The 21,445-nt window shown below is 34.9% G+C and overlaps 1 protein-coding gene and 1 long non-coding RNA gene across 5 annotated transcripts in view; one reads left to right on the forward strand and one right to left on the reverse strand.

The window, feature by feature from the left end:
* The first annotated feature begins 1,116 nt into the window (after nt 1–1,116).
* Nucleotides 1,117–19,037, forward strand: LOC125105504 (uncharacterized). The gene is made up of 3 exons (XR_007128919.1): nt 1,117–1,225; nt 6,175–6,180; nt 19,025–19,037. It is a non-coding gene; the product is annotated as an uncharacterized LOC125105504 (long non-coding RNA).
* C7H14orf39 (chromosome 7 C14orf39 homolog) overlaps nt 12,035–21,445 on the reverse strand; it is a 93,164-nt gene continuing 83,753 nt past the window's right edge. For all 4 annotated transcript variants that reach the window (XM_047739048.1, XM_047739049.1, XM_047739047.1 and 1 more), the window contains 2 exons: nt 15,729–15,786; nt 12,035–13,142 (listed from right to left, as the gene is read on the reverse strand). In XM_047739048.1, the coding sequence (XP_047595004.1) occupies nt 12,946–13,142; nt 15,729–15,786 (255 nt within the window). In that variant the 3' untranslated portion in view covers nt 12,035–12,945. The remainder of the gene's footprint in view (nt 13,143–15,728; nt 15,787–21,445) is intronic.

Raw genomic sequence — 21,445 nt, forward strand, 5'->3', positions numbered from 1 at the left:
AATAAAAAGCTTTTGCATAGTGAAAGAAAGAAACCATCAACAACAACAACAAAAAAACTACTTACTGAATGGGAGAAGATATTTGCAGATAACCCAGTAAGGGTTAATATCTGAAATATAAAAAGAACTTACACAAATCAACACACACATACACAAAAACAAACAATCTGACAAAAAATGGACAGAGGACCTGAATAGACATTTTTCCAAAGAAGACATACAGATGGCCAATACACATGAAAAGATGCTCAACATCCCTAATCATCAAGGAAATGCAAATTAAAAGCCCAACAGGATATCACCTTACACCAGTTCAAGTGGTTAAAGTCAAAATGACAAGAAGTAACAAGAGTTGGCAAGAATGTGGAGAAAAAGGAACCCTTGTGCTCTGTTGGTGGGAATGTAATGGGGTGCATATGGCTCTTCTTTTCACTACATCTGTATCTTTGGGGCAAATACCCAGTAGTGCAATTGCCCGGTCATAGGGTAGCTCTTAAAAATACAGCTACCCTGTTATTCTACTTTAATGATTAGTTAAAGTCCTGGACTGGAGGAAGATTCTGGACAACCATCAAATGTCTTTTTACTTGACTTCTTTTCCTTATAATTATATACATAATATATGTATATTATATATAATATATATTTAAATAAATACTTTATATATATATATATATATATATTTTTTTTTTTTTTTGGAGAGAGAGGGAGCATGCATGTGCATATGTGTGCAGGGACGAGGGAGAGGCAGTGGAAAAGGGAGATAGAGAATCTTAAGTAGTGTTCACACTCAGCATGGGCCCCCAATCCAGGGCTCAATCTCACAACCCTGAGATCATGACCTGAGCCAAAATCAAGAGTCAGGCACTTAACCAAATGAGTCACCCAGGCTCTTTCTCAAAATATTTACCCCTTTCTCAAAATATTTACTTTATTTTGTTGTCTTTTCCAGTGTCTCTCCACCTGGTGCTGAGACTCCTTCACTGTCATCACTTTAAGCCAACAAATGATCCTTTCTACTCAAGAAGATTCATATATGTTGTATACCTTAGATTTGGTGGCCTCTGCCTTTCGTAACTCCTATGTGTAAGTTCCGCAACAGATCAATGTTGACCCATAGGTAGGGACATCTCTATGCCCCTATTCAGCAGGAAGAAGTTATAGAAGATAAGACCTTCCACCCTCAGCAACCTTGAAGATTTAAAGGTCAAAAATTGTTCAGGGGGTAAAATATAACAAAGGCAAGAGAAATGTAGATAAAATTAAATTTCCTTATAATTTACAGCCCTTTGATAAATACCTGAGACAAGCAGAGTGTGACATTCTTCAAGGGACTCACAGATGCCTTAATGTTAATGCTTTGCTACAGACTAAAAGCAACCTTAGCTTGATAATAGACAGACCTCCAGGATCTTATAAGTTTTCTCTAAAAAATATCCCTTTAGATAATTCCCTTATCTCCATCCCACCCGCAACCAAAAACAAATCATCAGCCACACCTCACAATCACCTGTTTCTACCCACGGTCCTGTCCCCTTCCTGTAATAAAGCACTTTTGCGCCATAAGAAGAAGGAAGGAAGGAAGGAAGGAAGGAGAATGGGAGAAGGGAAGGAGAGAGGGAGTAGAGGAGGGAGGAAGGAAGGGAGGGAGGAAGGAAGGAAAGAAGGAAAGAAGGAAAGAAGGAAAGAAAAAAAGAAAAGGAAATCATACCAAGTATTTCTTGGGCCATAATGAAGTTAAACTAGAAATCAATGACAGAAAGGTACTTAAAATTCCCTAAATGTGTGGAAATTAGGGGCGCCTGGGTGGCTCAGTTGGCTGGGCATCTGCCTTTGACTCAGGTCAAGATCCCAGGGTCCTGGGGTCGAGCCGGCACCGGGCTCATTGCTGAATGGGGAGCCTACTTTCTCCCTCTTCCTCTGCCTGCCATTCTCCTTGCTTGTGCTCTCTCTCTCTCTCTCTGTCAAATCTTTTAAAGAAAAGGTATGGAAATTAAACAAACTTTTAAATACCCATGGGTCGGGGCGCCTGGGTGGCTCAGTGGGTTAAAGCCTCTGCCTTCGGCTCGGGTCATGATCCCAGGGTCCTGGGATAGAGCCCCGAGTTGGGCTCTCTGCTCGGCTTGGAGCCTGCTTCCCTTCCTCTCTCTCTGCCTGCCTCTCTGCCTACTTGTGATCTCTGTCTGTCAAAAAAAAAAAAAAAAAAAATCTTAAATACCCATGGGTCAAGGAGAAAGTCCCATAGGAAATATCAACCGAAGTAAAATTTTACCTAAGTAAAAATAAAATAAAATATATCAAAATTTGATGAATATAGCTAAAGCAGTGTTTACATGAAATGTTATAGCATTAAGTACTAATGAGAAAAGACAAATGGTTTCAAATCACTAATATAATCTTCCACTTTAAACTAAAGGAAAGAAAATTAAAGCCATAGCAAACAGAAGGAAGGGAAGAGTAAAAAGTATAAACCAATAAAACTAAAAACAGAAAAATCAATGAAACCAAAAAGTGGTTTTAGAGGGAAAAAATCAGTAATATGGATAATCCTCTAGCCAGACTGACAGAGACAGACAGACTACAAATTATCAATATCGAGAATTAAAGAGAAGTGATCACTAATGACTACATAGACAATAAAAGATTCATGAGGAAATATTACACACAACCCTATGACTATTAATTTGAAAACCTAGATGACATGGACTAATTCTTTGAGATACAATCAATCAAAACTCATTCATGAAGAAATAGTATATTCCTCTAACTATTTAAGAAATTGAATCACAGTTTAAAACCATCTAACATAGGAAACTCCAGGATGAGATGGTTTCACTGGTAAGTTTCCCCAAACTTTTACAAAGAAAAAAAAAAGACAATTCTATACAATCTCTTCCAGAAAACAGAAGAGGTAAGAACACTTCGTAACTCATTTTATGAGGCCATCATTGCCCTAATACCAAGACAACAGAAAAAAACTACAAATCAAAATTTCTCATGAACATAAATTGTAAAAGTCCTCAAAAGAAAATTATCAAATTGAAATCAGAATATATTAAAAAGGATAATCCCAGAAAATCATGTCTGGTTCAACATTTAAAAAGCAACAAATGTAATTTACTGTATTAGTAGGCTGAAAAAAATACAATATGATAATATCAATTGTTGCAGAAAAAGAATTTGACAAAATTCAATAGCCATTCATACTAAAAATTCACAGCAGACTATGAATAGAATGGAATGTTCTTAACCTGATAAAAGCAACTATATAATAACCTACAACTATCATACTAAAGAGTGAAAGACTGAACGCTTTCCCTCTAAGATTAAGTAAAAAGTGAGGATGTCCTCTCTTCCCACCCCCTATTCAACATCTTACTGGAAGTCCTATCCAGTGAAATAATATAAGCAAAAGAAATAAAAAGCATTTATACCGAGGGAAAAGAGAATTAAAACTGCCTCTATTTGCAGACAACATTACTTACATAGAAAATCCCAAAGAATATATAAATAAGCTACAAAATCTATTAAGTGAGTTTAGCAAGATTACAGGATGTAAGGTTAATACACAAAAATCAATTTTATTTCTCCATACTAGCAATAAATAATTGGCATTCAAAATAAAAAGTAGAAAAAATATACATTTACAATAGTACCAAATGGAGAAAAAGAAGAAAAATAAATATAAGTACGACAAAATATGTGCAGGACTATGAAAATGACAAAATACTAATGAAAGAAATTAAAGAGATGAAAGCAAATAGAGAGATACACCATGTTCATGATTAGAAGACACAAAATTGTTAACATGCTTAATCTATACGTCACCTGGGTGAACTATAGCACCTGGGTGGCTCAGTTGGTGAAACATCTGACTCTTGATTTCAGCTCATGATTTTAGGGTTGTGAGATTGAACCCATATCGATCGGGTTCTGGGTATAGAGTCTGCTTAAGATTCTCTCTCTCTCTCTCTCTCTCTGACCACCCCCTCCAAAATGCTGAATCTATAGGGCTAATGCAATTCCAGTTACAATCCCACAGACATTTACAAAAATAAACAAGCTCGTTCTAAAATATATATGGAAGGCAAAACTACTAGAAGAGCTAAAGTAATATTTACAAAGAACAAAGTTGGAGGACTTGCATCACCCAATTTCAAGATGCATTATAATTCATGGTAATCAAGATAATGTGCTATAGATGAAAGTATAGACACCCAAATCAATGGAAAATAATACAGAGCCCCCAAGTAGAGCTATATAGGGGTACCTGGGTGGCTCCATTGGTTAAGCATCTGACTCTTGATTTTGCCTCAGGTCATGATCTCAGGATTGTGAGTTCAAGCTCCACATTGGGCTCCATGCTTGGAGTGGAGCCTACTTAAAAAAAAATAATAATAAATAACTTACATGAACATTTTGATTGATTACTGCCAAAGATACAAAAGTCACTCAATGGAGAAAGGCCAATCTTTCCAACAAATGATGCCCCCCCCAAATTATATCTTGATACATACCTCACATTTTATACAAAAATTAACTTGAATAGGGGCACCTGGGTGGCTCAGTGGGTTAAAGCCTCTGCCTTCCGCTCAGGTCATGATCCCAGGGTCCTGGGATCCAGAGATCGGGCTCTCTGCTCAGTGGGGAACCTGCTTCCCCCCTCTCTCTGCCTGTCTCTCTGCCTACTTGTGATCTCTGTCAAATGAATAAATAAAATCTTTTTTAAAAATTAACTTAAATATATCACAGACCCAAAATTAAATATACGACTCTAACGGTTTTTTGTTTTAAGATTTCATTTATTTATTTGAGAGAGAGGGGGGGAGCATGAGCAGAGAAAGAGGGAGAAGCAGACTCCCTGCTGAGCAGGAAGCCTGTGGGGCTAGATCCCAGGACTCTGGGATTCATGAACTGAGCTGAAAGCAGATTTTTAAAAATTTTTTATTTTGTATTAACATATAATGTATTATTAGCCCCAGGGGTAATAGGTCTGTGACTCATCAGGCTTACACACTTCACAGCACTCGCCATAGCACATACCCTCCCCAATGTCTGTAACCCAACCACCCTCTCCCGCCACCCCCCAGCAACCCTCAGTTTGTTTTGTGAGATTAATAGTCTCTTATGATTTTTCTCCCTCCTTATCACATCATGTTTCATTTTTCCCTTCTCTACCCCCCAACCCCCCCACTTTGCCTCTCAACTTCTTCATATCAGGGAGATAATATGATAATTGTCTTTCTCTGATTGACTTATTTCACTCAGCATAATACCCTCTAGCTCCATCCATGTCATCACAAATGGCAAGATTTCATTTCTTTTGACAGCTGCATAGTATTCCATTGTGTATATACACCACATCTTCTTTATCCATTTATCTGTTGATGGATATCTAGGTTCTTTCCATAGTTTGGCTATTGTGGACATTGCTGCTATAAACATTTGGGTGCATGTGCCCCTTCAGATCACTACATTTGTATCTTTAGGGTAAATACCCAGTAGTGCGATTGCTGGGTCATAGGGTAGTTCTATTTTCAACTTTTTGAGGAACCTCCATGCTGTTTTCCAGAGTGGCTGCACCAGTTTGCATTCCCACCAACAATTTAGGAGGGTGCCCCTTTTTCCACATCTTTGCCAGCATCTGTCATTTCCTGACTTGTTAATTTTAGCCATTCTGACTGGTGTGAGGTGGTATCTCATTGTGGTTTTGATTTGTATTTCCCTGACGCTGAGTGATGTGGAGCACATTTTCATGTGTTTGTGGGCCATCTGCATGTCTTCTTTGCAGAAATGTCTGTTCATGTCCTCTGCCCATTTCTTGAGTGGGTTATTTGTTCTTTGGGTGTCGAGTTTGGTAAGTTCTTTATAAATTTTGGATACTAGCCCTTTATCTGATATGTCGTTTGCAAATATCTTCTCCCATTCTGTCAGTTGTCTTTTGGTTTTGTTAACTGTTTCCTTTGCTGTGCAAAAGCTTTTGATCTTGATGAAGTCCCAATAGTTCATTTTTGCCCTTGCTTCCCTTGCCTTTGGTGATGTTTTTAGGAAGAAATTGCTGCTACTGAGGTCGAAGAGGTTGCTGCCTGTGTTCTCCTCAAGGATTTTGATGGATTCCTTTCTCACATTGAGGTCCTTCATCCATTTTCAGTTTATTTTTGTGTGTGATGTAAGGAAATGGTTCAGTTTCATTTTTCTACATGTGGCTGTCCAATTTTCCCAACACCATTTGTTGAAGAGACTGTCTTTTTTTTCCTTTGGACATTCTTTCCTGCTTTGTCAAAGATTAGTCGACCATAGAGTTAAGGGTCTATTTCTGGGCTCTGTATTCTGTTCCATTGATCTATGTGTCTGTTTTTGTGCCAGTACCATACAGTCTTGATGAGGATAGCTTTGTAATAGACCTTGAAGTCTGGAATTGTGATGCCACCAACTTTGGCTGTCTTTTTCAACATTCCTCTGGCTATTCAAGGTCTTTTCTGGTTCCATATAAATTTTAGGATTATTTGTTCCATTTCTTTGAAAAGAATGGATGGTATTTTGATAGGGATTGCATTCAATGTGTAGATTGCTTTAGGTAGCATAGACATTTTCACAATATTTGTTCTTCTGATCTATGAGCATGGAACATTTTTCCATTTCTTTGTGTCTTCCTCAATTTTGAAGGCAGATGTTTAACTGACTGAGTCACCCAGGCACTGCAACTCTAAAATTTTTAAAAATCTATTTATTTATTTATTTATTCATCTTAGTAATTTATAGTCCAGTGTGGGGCTCAAACTCACAATCCTGAGATCAAGAGTCACATGCCCCTCCAACAGAGCCAGCCAACCATCCCCAAAACTCCAAAATTTTTAAAAGAAAACACAGAAGGAAAATTTATGACTTTGGGTTTGGCAAAGAGCCTTTTTATCTAACAAATAACCAAAAGCACAAATCAATGATAGATTGGACTTTACCAAAATTTAAAAACATTTTTCTCTGTGAGAGACACTGTTAAAAAAATAAAAAGATAAGCCACAGATGGGGAGAAAATATCTGCAAATTGTGTATCTAATAAAGGGTTTGTATACCAAGTATGTAAAGAACTTGCATAACTCAACAGTAGGAAAACAAACAACCCTATTTTTTTTAACAAACCCAGATATTCAGATGGCAAATAAGCATATGAAACCATGCTCAACATCAGTTAGGGAAATACAAATTATAACTACAATGATATACCACTTTATACCTATGAGAATGGCTAAAATCTTAAAAACTGATAATACCAAGTATTCACAAAGATGTGAATGGGGACACAAAATGGTACAGTCACTTTGTAAAACAGTTTGGCAGTTTCTTATAAAGTTAAAGAAATACTTATTGTGCAACCCAAGAATCCCATTCCTAGGTATTTACTCCAATGAAATAAAAACTTATTTCACACATAAAATTCCATACATGGGTGTTTTTGCTTTACTCAAAGTCCACTTACATGCCTATCAACAGGCAAAAGAATAAACAAGGTATACCACATCCATACACTGGAATACTTGCAATAAAAAGAGATAACTTTTGATTCATGCAAGGACCAGGATGAAGCTTAAATAAATTTTGCTAAGTGGAAGAGGCCAGACCCCAAAGCCTACATATATTACGTTTCCATTTATATGACATTCTGGAAAAGACAAAACTAAAGTGACAGAAAACAGACCCATGGTTTCCAGGCTTTGGAAGGGAGGGGGTTGATTACAAAGGGTCACTAGGGAATTTGGGAGGTGTCGGAACTATTCTATATGGTACTGTTGTGGTGGATACATAACTCTATTTTTCAAAACCAATAGAACAACAGATCACAAAGAGGGATTTTTACCATACAAAAAATTTTGGGGTGCCTGGCTGGCTCAGTCAGTTAAGCATCTTGATTTCGGCATAGGTCATGATCCCAGGGTTGTAAGATCAAGCCTGCTTCAGGCTCTACACCCAGTGGGGAGTCTGCTTGAGATTCTCTCTCTCTCTCTCCTCTGCCCCTCCCCTAGTTTACATGTGCTCCCTCGCTCTCTCAAGTAAATAAACTCTTAAAAAAATTTTTAAGGATCAAAAGGAATTCAGATAAATTCAAGATGAAATGCATAAATGAATGTTAACAATATTATGAGTGATATAATCATAATTAGGGAGTAGGGAAGACAGGAGTTATCCTCAGTAACTTTGAAAAACAGTGTTTTGACTAGATACTCCAACACCACAGACTAAAAGAAAGTACACAAACACTATATACCCTTTGTCACTAGCTAGGAAATGGCCCCCTAAAAATATCCGTATCCCCCTCCCTTTCCCATATGACAATGAAAGGGCAGAGGAAGGATCTTTGCAGATAGGATTTAGTTAAGAATCTTAAAATGGAGAGATTATCTCAATTACCCATCCAAGTAGATCCATGCAACCACATATTCTTATAAAGGAAAGGCAAAGGGAGATTTTACATATGGAGAGAAGGTCATGTGAAGGCAGAACAGAGAAAGATTTGAAGATCCTAGCAGTGATGGTTAATTTTCTGTGTCAACCTGGCTAAGCAATGGTGTGCCATTGATTAGTCAAACACCATTATAGATTTTGCTGTGAAGGTATTTTTAAATGTGACTATCATTTAAATCAGATTATTATTCATAATGTGAACAGACTTTATCCAATCATTTGAAGACTTGAAGAGCAAAGATAGAGGTTTCCCAAAAAAAGGAATTTGGCTTCAAGATTTTAATATAGAATCTCTGAGTTTCTAGCCTGCCTGATTTGCCCTGTGGATTTCAGACTCAAGATTGTAACATTAACTCTTACCTGAATTTCCATCCTGCCAATTTGTCCTACAGATTTAGGATTTGCAATTTCCACAATCATGAGAACCAATTCCTTAAAATAAGTCTAGATTATGGACAGATACATGGATAGAAGACAGAAATGGATGCTCTTGGTTCTGTTTTCTCTGAACTCTAACAGAGTGGCTTTGAAAATTGGGACGATACGGACACAAGCCAAGGAATGCCAACAGCCACCAGAAACTGGAAGAGGCCTCTGTAGAAAGTATGGTCTTGATAACATCTTGATTTTTACCCCATAAAACTGATTTTGGATTTCTGGCCTCCAGACCTGTGAGAGAATAAATTCCTATTGTTTCAGTCCACCAAATTTGTGACAATTTGCTACAGCAGCTATAGGAACCTAACATACTCTAATTGATAAATTTGTTTCTCACAGAGTGTGCATTCAGAATTCTGAAATTACATATATACTAAGGTCAAACAAAAGAATAAATAAATTATAATTAATGAAAGCCAAGTTTCTCACTGTCAGAGAAAGAAGTTTCAAATAAAAGTAAAACCCTAGAATGACCCTCATGTTGCTGGAGTTATCAGTACAAGCTCATGTTTTAAGTATGTAAATAGATGATAGATAGATATAGATAGGTGTATAGATTAATATACATATATACATTTCCTAGCTCTGCCTACTGAGAATTAGTGATACCACAGTAGCTATAGTATATTAGACCTCCTTTGAGGATACAGAGTCTTAACTGAATTGAAATATTCCTCTTATAAATTTAGAATACATTTTCTAATCATAGAGGGAAAAATTAGTCTAATCAGAATAAAATAGCTTTTTTTCTTAAATATAAACAGATTTCCAGTTTTAGTTTTTCTACTAAATGTAACAGAGAGCTCTGGGACGGGACCCCATATTTCTACAACGTTATTGAATAAAAGTGGAGACAAATTCCTATTTTGAGGATGATAGTTATTTTGAAGATTTCATCTATCATTAGGAGAATTCTGCTCTTTAAAATACTATCTTTAGAAAGCTATTTGATTATACACAGTTATTTCTGTGGTCTATATTAGAAACACTGCACCTAACTCTGCTAGTTGAGATTTGTGATATTCAAACACAACCAAATAACTCCAGTTTCTTTTTCTTTTTACCTTATACCCAGATGGTATTCAATTAAATATATTTCTTTTAGGCAACATATACTTTTCTAATTTTAGGTGCCAGGAGTATCAAACCACAACACAATTAGTTGTTATCACCTGGAACTTAACACTGCATTTCTGGACCTGTGCAGCTGACTCCTACTTGATTTCTCCCAACTCTAACCATCTTACCTATTTAACCTTTCTTAGTTATTCCTTTTATCTTGCAACTCTGGCATTAAAGATATAAGTTCCTTATCAGCTTTAGAAACCAAGTCAAAACACTTGAAGATTCTTTATAAATCAGCCTTACCGTATCTATTAATCTCAATTTCCTACTATTATTCTCCACCCTGTTTAGGCCTATTTTGAATTTCCTCTGCTTGTACTAAATTTGTGATTGGATTTTTCTTTTGCTCATATTGTTCCCCCTATCTAGAAAGCCTTCCCTGCTTCTTTTACCAATTCGGTTCAATTCTATTAATTCAACAAAAAATTAATGAAATCTTATTAAACAGTCACTAAAGTTAGGCAACAAAAATTGCAAAGCTAAAAAAAAAACAACAACATTGACACTCAATAATTTTACTATCTACAGAAACCTTTAATGTCCTAATTCAAATCCTACCTCTTCAATGAATCCTTCCCAGGCTTTCCAGTCTATGATAACCTTCCTTTTTATAATTGTTAAAGCACTCAATCTCTTTTCTACCACAGACCAAGTTATAAACTATAGAATTTGATCATGAACTATTTTATTGTAATGTTTTTGTTTCATAAGTTATGTCTCCTCAACTAAATTATAAATTCTTTGAGTGTAAGACTGTGTCTTTTAGCTCTTCTATATATCCTCAAAATGCCATGCACACTGTAGATACTTTAAAAATGCTTATTTTGTCTCTCTTATTGATACATGATACCAGTGTGCTAGGCATTTCTCTATTTAAAGTAAAAATAAACGATGAAATCACTGGGTTTCTCAAAGCTAAAACTAGTTTTGAACCTTTTAAAAATAACAAATAAACCAATTACAACATTTTCTCTTTCCTCATATATAGCCAATGTCTGTTATTATATCAAAAACCACCAATTAATTCAATCATAGGGTCAATAAAATACTTGATATAAAAAGAAAAAGCCCAGGTTTTAACTGAAAATTTCAGCTTTCATCAAGTTGTTGAAGCTTTTATTTTAAAAACACAGTCCTAAGTTTTCTTAAATTCTTTCTCTCAGGGGCGCCTGGGTGGCTCAGTGGGTTAAAGCCTCTGCTTTCGGCTCGGGTCATGATACCAGGGTCTTGGGATTGAACCCCACATTGGGCTCTCTGCTCAGCAGGGAGCCTGCTTCCCCCTGCTCCCCTGCTTGCCTTACTGCCTACTTGTGATCTCTGTCTGTCAAATAAATAAATAAAATCTTTTTTTTTTTAAAGATTTTATTTATTTATTTGTCAGAGAGAGAGAGAGCACAGGCAGACAGAGTGTCAGAGGGAGAAGCAGGATCCTTGCAGAGCAAGGAGCCCGATGCGGGACTCGATTCCAAGACGCTGGGATCATGACCTGAGCCGAAGGCAGCCGCTTAACCAACTGAGCCACCCAGGCGTCCCAAATAAATAAAATCTTAAAAAAAATTCTTTCTCTCATTAGCTGTATTATTCTCTGACTTCTGTCAAGTCTTTGGGAAGGCTTAATTTAACACAATTGTGATATGTTGTGGACACCCTGAAGAAGCAAGAGAGACTCTCACCAAAATTTGGCTAGGATATTGAGACTAATGGCACCACATACACCCCAGTAGAGTATGAAAATGTTTATTATTCATATAAAGACGTTTTTCTAAAAGGAGCAGGCAGGACTATGTAGTTTGTCTTAAAATGGCTTGAGAGATCAATGGCTGTGGGTTTTTACGGTTGTGGGTGGGTCCAGAACCAGAGTTCCTATACAGGGCTTGAACTTCCCACTGGTGCTAAAGGTGGGAATCCCTGGGCTTTCTTATCAGCTTGATCAGATGTGGAGCAGAAGGGAAAGAAAATGCAATGAAACTTAAAATCTGTCACCACTCACACACCAGAATTTGGTGTCAAGACTCTTTATTACTCAATAACTCAATGTAACCAATTTAGAAAGCACAAAATGCAGACATTGAATACATTCATATAATTTCATCAAAATTTAAATATCTTCATTTCACTTACATAATTCACAAGCAAATACTGCATATAAAACGTGAGAGCCAATTTTTTTGTTAGAAACAGAAAACAAAATTTTAAATGTTCCTCAAAAAAGTTTAAGCAAGAAAATGTAACAGTATTATCATTAATACAATGATCTAATTTTCAAAAATTACTCCAGCCCTTCATATTTAACTGCTTTCCACTAAAGATGCTAGAATAACTGATAAAATTAGACTTTTATTATTTGTTGTATTAGAAGAAAATAACATATTTTATTCACTATCAATAACATGAATTCTGTGAAATTATTATTAAAACACCAGTCTTTATACTGCAACAGTGAAGTGTAAGTGAAACAGTAGTTTTAAAAGCATTTTTGAGTAGATAAAGTACACCTAAGCACTAATTCTGCATAGTTACTACCAAAAAGTCTTCTGATAGCCTAAAGTTCTTGTTCTTATCAAAACGCCTAAAATACTACCAGAATGAAACTCAGGTTCTAGAGAGAAGCAGGCTTAATACTTATAGTAAAGATTAATGAAAAAGCATCAAATCTTATTAAGATTAATTCTGCCTAAATAGGGCTTGCAAAATCAAAACCAAAATAAATTACAACAGCAAATGCTTCAAATAAAACAAAATTTGATGACATAGGGTTAATTTCCCTCAATATTTAAATATATAATCAAATAATGTAACTATGGTAACCCATTACTGCTTTAATCAAGAAAAGAAAGTAGTCTTCATTTTTAAGTAATAATGTAAATTTATGCCTTAGATGATTACAGAGCAGTTAAATAATTTGAGAAATTAGTAATGAGTTCAAAAAAAAGTAAATTGTGTTGTACTTTGTGAGGAAGACGAAAAACCTTTTACAGAAGGTGTTGAGTTTTGATCCTGTTCAAATGAAAATGGAAAACTAAAATCATCTTTTCCAGTTCCAAATGTATGAGTTGAAGAGTCTGATGAAAAAGAAAATGTGAAAGCATCTTCTCCTTCTGGTTTTCCAAATAAATTTCCTGAGGAAGATAAACATTTCAATACCATGCTATTCATGTTACATAATTTGCATAATCTTTTAAATTATGGTATACTGTAAACAATAAATAGGGTAACACTGAATCACTTAAGTGATTATTAATATTGTTAATGTTATTAATAAATAATTAATAAGTTAAGGCACCACTCTTTATACTCAACAGTGAAATGTAAGTGAAACAGTAGTTTTAAAAGCATTTTTAGTAGCTAAATTATACCTAGCACTAATTCTGCATAGTTACTACCAAATAATTACAATTATTAATAATTGTATTCTTATGTGCAAAGAGCTGTCCTCTGTACTATGAAAAATCAAATAGATCCAAAATTACTTTTAAGTAACTTGAACTTGAGTATAATAAAGGCTAGTACATATGGCAGAAAAAGGGGTAAAACACCTCAACTGGAAAGAACAGCACAGAGGCACAGAAACAGGCATGCATAGGAAGTATAAGGGTAACAGAAATCAATTCAGCTTGTCAGGAACACTGAGAAATAATAAAAAGTTATTAAAAGGGTATTAATAAAGATGAGCTTGGGAAGACTACTGAATGGCCAACTACAGAATCCGGACTTTATTTTATATGTAAGAGGAAGCCATTAAAGTGGAGAGGCACCAGGGTGGCTCAGTCAGTTAAGCAATGGACTCTTGATTTTGGCTCAGGTCACGATCTCAGGATTGTGAGATCAAGCCCTGCCTCCTTATCCACACTGAGTGTAGACCTGCTTAAGATTCTCACTCTCCCTTTTTCTGTGCCCCCACCAAAATAATTCAAACAATTTTTTTTATAAGGCTCACTAAGGAAAGAATACATAGGAAGTTTGGAACAGTAGAGTGTCTACAAGTGGGGATAACAGGAAAGAAATGAAGGCTTGATCTTACAATCATAGCAAAGTGAATAGGGAAAGACATTGGGTCTGAGAGATACTGCCGAAATCAAGCTTATTCAACTATTGTTTATGAGTTACTACAATGTACTGTTTGTGGCATTGTTCAAGGAAATGAACAGAACAGTGAAAAGGCTTTTACAGTTCTAAAAGGAATTTTTTAAGATTTTATTTTTATTTATTTTTTAGAGAGAGAGCTCTGCATCGCATCTGGCTCTGTGCTCAGCGGGGAGCCTGCTTCCTCCTCTCTCCCTGTCTGCCTCTCTATTTTTGATCTTTGTCTGTCAAATAAAATTGTAAAAAAAAAACCCTCCTATACTCATTATAAATAAAATAATAGTTTAATGTGCAAGTTGTTGTAGACAATACAAAGGTGAATAAAACAGAATCCCTGTCCTCAAAGATCTGTGATTAGAAGAGATTTTATATGTTAATAAATAACAACAGACAACAGAATATTTTAAGAAATATTAGAAAAAGAAAATATAGAAAATTGAAGGAGAGATCTTTTGGGGATGAAAAGTTGAAGGGAAATAAAAGGATTTATGGAGCCTGGTCTTGGAAGATGGTTAGAAAGAAATGGAAGTTAAGGATTTCAGGAAGAAATAAGTGGGTAAGAAAGTGTGGGCATATTTGGGTTGTAGTTTGTTCTTTGGTCTGGTCAAAAGCATATGTTATTTTTATTAGAAAAGGCTTTAAATGTATGTTGGAATGAGGTTAGATACATCACATTAGCAGAATAAAAGAAAATAATCATATGATCATCTCCATAGATGCAGAAAAAGCATTCGACAAAATTCAACACCCATTCATGATAAAAATTCAATTTAGGCATAGAAGGAACCTATCTCAACATAATAAAAGCCATATATGACAAGGCCACAGGTAACACTACACTCAACGGTGAAAGGAGGAGAGGTTTTCCTTTAACATCAGGAACAAAGCAAGAGTGTCTACTCTTACCACTCCTATTCAAAGTAGTACTGAAGTCCTAGATAGAGCAGTCAGGCAAGGAAAAGAAATATCTATGTATATATATACATATGCACACACAATGGAATATTATCGAGCCATGAAAAAGCCAGGAAATCCTGCTATTTATAGTAACACTAATAGCATTATGCTAAGTGAAGTAAGTCAGACAGAGTAAGACAAATAATGTATGATCTCATTTGTATGTGGAACCAAAAGAAAAGAAAGAAAAAAGAAAAAAAGAAAAAAGAAATGTCCACTAATCTATCACCAGAACTAAAGCAGTACTGAATATAAAATATATTATATGTATACACATACATATTAGTATGTTGAATGAATCAGTCATGGGATAAGAGAAGAAAGAAGACCCAATAAAAAGCACCAGAGATATAGGAGGAAATCTAAAAACTTCAGAAAGAAGATGAGAATAATCAACTATTCCAAATGCTACAAAGATAGTGAATAGGATAATAAATACAAAACACCCATAATGTTTAATAATTGTTAAGTCACTAGTAGTTATTGGAGAATTTAGTGGAGTAGTGAAAGAAGATAAATTGTTGCAAAAAATAATTAGTGAGTGGTGCAGAAATAATAGAATTTTAAGAGAATAAACTGAGGGCCTGAGAAAATCAGAAGGCAAACTAAATAAAAAGTGAGGAAGTTAACATGTTTTTGTATGTAGCAAACTTCAAATCACTTACCAATTTCTTGTTGTGATGAGAGAGGATTTAAACTTCCAGCAGAATAATGTTCATTAAACTGAAAAATAATTTCCATTCAGTATTACTCAAGAAATCAGTAAAACAGCATATATGGCATTTATATTTGAATATAAAGCCTGGTTCTTCTAGTAAGCATAATTATAGTAGACAAATGGCAACATTCTATACAGCACATTATTGTGCTTTAAAACCTATCATTTGCTTATATTAAAATAAGGCTTATTGATTTGATTCTGGCAATAGATAATACATTAAAAGGATATACATAGTGTACTAAAGATAGTTCCTACTTTGGAATATTAATATAACCTAAAATTCTAATTAAATTTTGCTTTATTCTGGAGGCCTTTTACATAACAGGTCCTTGGTATTGTTCTCCAGCTTGTAAAAAATAATAGGAAATATGACAGCTTCATGTCAGTTCAGATCAAGTTCTGCTGCCAAAAGAATTTGTTTTCTTTGTAAAACGGGTTTTTTTTTAAATGGGCTCATGACAACACAGTTTTCTGTCCCCTTTTTTTCTCTTAATGCTGCATAATGAGCATTTTCCCATGTCACTATTCTTCTAAAACCAGATTCTTTTCATGGAATTTTCATATTCTTCCATATGAATATACCATACAGTTTCTTTCTTTTTTAAAAGTTTTTATTTAAAAACATACAGTGTGATATTAGTTTCAGATGAACAATTTAATGATTCAACACTTACAACACCCAGTGCTCATCATAAGTGCACTCCTTAATTAGTCCATCCCCCCACCCCCTACCCTCTGGTAGCCATCAGTTTGTTCTTATAGTTAAGAGTCTGTTTCTTGGTTTGCAATCATTCTTTCACTTTGGACATTTAGGTCACTTCTGTTTTTTTTTTTTCTAATACAAATTACACTTGAATAAATAATGTTATGCACAGATTTACATTTTGACAATTAATAAGGAAAGCTGTTTTTCCCAGGGATTTTATAAGTCACTTGAATTTCTTTTTCAGTGAATTATTATCTATTCATCTAAAGAACTTTGTATGTATCTCTACTGAAGTAGTAATTCTTACTAATCCATCTAAGCTTTTTATATATTAAAGACATTAATTCCTTACATTATTGCAAATATTTTATATCACATTATCATTTTGCCTTTAAAATATTTTTTTAACATACAAAAATTTTCTATGGAACCAAACCCAAACTCTTTTTATTTACTTTTGGCTCTTCTTCCACTGTTTTAATGCTCAGAGAATCCTTCCTTTTACTAAGATCTGATGAATAATTAAAGTTTCAAGACTTTCTAGCCCATACTATTGATCAATTTATCAATCCTTGTATCATTATCACATTTGATGGCTCTCACTTCCCCCTCACCAGTCTTTTTAACAACATTTTTATTATTAATGTCTATAGGATCTATAATATTTTATTTATAAAATAGGTAAATTTTCTTATTTTTGTCAGTCTAATGACCAGTTCATAAATTCTGTCAATTTTTTTTCAAAGAACCAACTTTGGCTTTGTCAATTTTGTCTATTGCTTATTTTCTAGTTCATTGATTTCTCTTATCTCCTTTGTTTTTTCATTCTATTTACTTTGGGTTTGCTTTATCTCTTTTTCTAAATTTTATTTTTTTAAAAATATATTATTTATTCATTTGTCAGAGAGAGAGGGAGAGAGAGACAGAGTGCAAGCACAAGCAGGGGGAGCAGCAGGCAGAGGGAGAAGCAGGCTCTTGCATCGCAAGGAACTCAATGCAGGACTAGTCCAGGATCCTGGGATCATGACCTGAGCTGAAGGCAGCCGCTTAACCAACTGAGCCCACTCAACGTCTCTCTCTCTCTCTTTTTTTATGATTTTATTTATTTATTTGACAGAGAGAGAGAGTGAGAGAGCACAGCAGGAGGAACAGCAGGTAGAAGGAGAGGTAGAAGCAGGCTCTCAGCTTAGTGGAGAGACTGAGGCTGATTGAGCCACCCAGGGCCCTATTTGCTAGATTTTCAAGGTGAAAACTTAGGTCACTGATTTTAGACCTTTCTTCTTTTCTATCAACTGAATTATTTAAAATATTAATTATATTATTTAAAGCTATGGTTTTATTCTAGTTTTGGCAATATCCCTCAGTTTTGATACACTGAATTTTCATAATCATTTCAAAATCTTCTCTACTTTCTCTCCCGATTTCTTCTTTGATCCATGCCCTAATTACTTAGGATTTTCCTTCTGTCTTATTGATTTCTAATTTAATTATATTGTGGGCAGAGAAGATGCTCTGTTTGATCTCAATCCTTTGAAATTTAGTAAGACTCATTTAATGGCCCAGAATATGGTTTTGGTGAATATACCATCAGAACTTGAAAAGAATATACAGGTACACCTCAGAAATATTTCAAGTTTGGTTCCAGACCACCACAAAAATGTGAATATCAGAATGAAGCAAGTACAATGAATTTTTTGTTTCCCAATGGATATAAAAGTTATGTTTATACTACACTATTAAGTGTGCAATAGCAACTTTTTAGCAATACTTTATTGCCAAAATATGTAGTTATGCATGTAGTTACAGCAAACTTTCACCTGAGCTTTCAGGGGGCCGTAATCACCGATCACAGACCACCATAACAAATATAATAATAATGAAAAAGTTTGAAATATGGTGAAAATTACCAAAATGTGACACGGAGATACAAAATGAGCAAATGCTATTGGAAAAGTGTTGCCAGCAGACTTGTTTGACACAGAATTGCCACAAACCTTCAATTTATTAAAAAAAAAAAAAAGCCAGTATCCACACAGTGCAATAAAACAAGACGTGCCTATATAAGCCGCGGAGCTGAAGTTGCTGTGTTTTTGGTGTTCTATAAATGTCAGTTAGGCCAAGAGGGTTGATAGTATTGTTCAGATTTTATAGACCTTTATGGATTATGTTATCTAATTCAATCAAATGCTTAGAGAAGGGTGCTAAAAATCTCCAATCAAGTTTGTGTTTTTTGTTTTTGTATTTTTTTAGTGTAGTTCACAATGTTACATTAGTTTTGGTTGCACAACTTAGTGAATTGACAAGTTTATACATGATGCTATGATGCTATAATCACATACATAACTACAATCCATCCCATTACATTGCTATTACAATATCATTGACTGTATTCCTTATGGTCTGTTTTTCATTTGTTTCTGTATTTTGAAGCTGTTATTAGGCACATACACATATGTCATTGTTACATCTTCCTTAAGAACTGGACTTTTTATTTTTTTTATTAGAGAGAGAGAGTGAGCAGGGGGCAGAGGGAGAGGAGGAAGCAGGCTCCCCACTGAGCAGGGAGCCCAATGCAGGACTTGATCCCAGTACCCTGGGATCATGACCAGAGCTGAAAGCAGATGCTTAACCTACTGAACCATCCAGTTGTCCCTAGCCCTTTTATTCTTAAGAAATTGTCCATACATACAATAGAATATTACTCAGCCAATAGAAAGGATGAATACCCAGTTTTTGCATCAACATGGATAGGATTGGGGATTATGCTAAGTGAAATAAGTCAAGCAGAGAAAGTCAATTATCATATGGTTTCACTTATTTGTGGAATGTAAGGAATAGCACAGAGGACATTAGGAGAAGGAAGAGAAAAATGAAGGAGGGGAAATCAGAGCGGGAGACGAACCATGACAGACTATGGACTCCAAGAAACCAACTGAGGTTTTTAGAAGGGAAAGAGGTGGGGGGATGGGTTAGCCCAGTGATGGGTATTAAGGAGGGCACATACTGCATGGAACACTGGGTGCTATATGCAAACAATGATTCTTGGAACACTACATCAAAAACTAATGCTGTATTGTAGGATGACTAACATAGTAAAAGATTTTTTTAACATAATATAATAAAAAAGATTCATCTCTAGCAATATGCTTTGACTTGAAGATTACCTAAAATGATACAAGTATAGCCATTGTGACCTTCTCACTGTTTTTATGATGATATATCTGTTTCTAACCACTAACCTTTTTTTCATTCAAGATTTTATTTACATTGAAGTTAGTTAACATAGTGTAGTATTAGTTACAGGGGTAGAATTTACTGCTTCATGATTTGCATATAACACCCAGTGTTCATTATATCAAGTGCCTTGCTTAATGCCCTTCACCCAGTTATCCAACCCCTCACCCACCTGCTCTCTAGGGTTTGTTCAAAACCCTCAGTTTGTTCCTGATTGTTAAGTCTTGTGGTTTGTCTCTCTCTCTCTGTTTTTGTCTTACTTTATTTTTCCCTCCTTTCCCCTATGTTCATCTGTTTTGTTTCTTAAATTCCACATATGAGTGAAATCATATAGTATTTGTCTTTCTCTGACTGAATTATTTCACTTAGCATAATATCCTCTAGTTCCATTCATATTGTTGCACATGGCAACAGTTCCTTCCTTTTGGTGGCTGAGTAACATTCCTCTATGTGTGAGTGTGTGTGTGTATCATGTCATCTGCAAATAGTGAAAGGTTGATGGGTATTAAGGAAGGCACTTATTGTGACAAGACCTGGGTGTTGTATGTAAGTGATGAATCACTAAATTCTACCCTGAACCTAATATTACATTGTATGTTAACTAACTGGAATTTAAACAAAAACTTGAAAAAAGAAAAAAAATAATGTTTCCTGTTGATAGCTTATAGTAGCTATCAACTAGCTATTTTTTAATCCACTCTTATAATCTCCACCTTTAATGGAGTGATTAGCCCATTTATAGTTAATGGGATTATTAAAACTTATCATATTTGGGTCTAACATTTTACTATTTGTTTTCTGTTTGCTCTCTCTGAGTTTTGTTACTCTATCACTTCTCTGCTTTATTTTGGGTTAATTTTTTTCTAGGATTCCATCTTAATTTATTGCCAATCTTGTTTTTGAACATTTTCTTGATTATTCTTGACCAGGAAACTTAGTAATTATCTGTGAATCTCATTCCCCACCCCAACACCACAAAACAAAACCAAACAAAAAATTAAAGATAAACCATCTTGCCAGGATTCCAATTAGATTAGAATTGAATTACATTTATAAATTATTTTGGAAAGAAATACACATTTACAATATTTTATTCCTATATAGCTATCTCATATGTCTATGTACTCAATAATTTTTTCAATACTTTTTGTGGTCTTCTTTACCCAAATGTACATGTTTCCTGTTAAAGTTACATGCATGTATTTTCCATTAATCTTAATATTATAAATGACAATTATCCAATGGTGTTCTATTTTTTTTTTAATGCCCAGCACACACCTTCTGGGAATTACCTGTTTTTGAAATAAGCAGTGAGATAAAAATTGAGACAAAGTTGAAGACATGAAATACTATGAAGTGTATAATACTATATCATCCAACAATAAACTTATAATTCCAACCATTTAATATAATGTTGGTACAGGAAGGAATATTCTAATCCACATAAAACTGGCTAAATGTGACTAATTTAAATGAGCAACAACAAAAAAATACTATATTATACTTCTATATACATTATTCATTGTTTAGAATTTTTCTAAAGCTTTAAGTATATAAACTCATTTAATATCCATAAAACCAAAGGCAAAAAATCCTTTTTTTAAAGATTTTATTTGTCAGAGAGAGAGACAGAGTGAGCGAGCACAGCAGGAGGAGCAGTAAGCAGAGGGAGAAGCAGGCTCCCTGACTAATAAGGAGCCCAATGGGGGACTCGGTCCCCG

Source organism: Lutra lutra, chromosome 7 (genome assembly GCF_902655055.1).
Source record: "Lutra lutra chromosome 7, mLutLut1.2, whole genome shotgun sequence".
Classification (NCBI taxonomy): domain Eukaryota; kingdom Metazoa; phylum Chordata; class Mammalia; order Carnivora; family Mustelidae; genus Lutra; species Lutra lutra.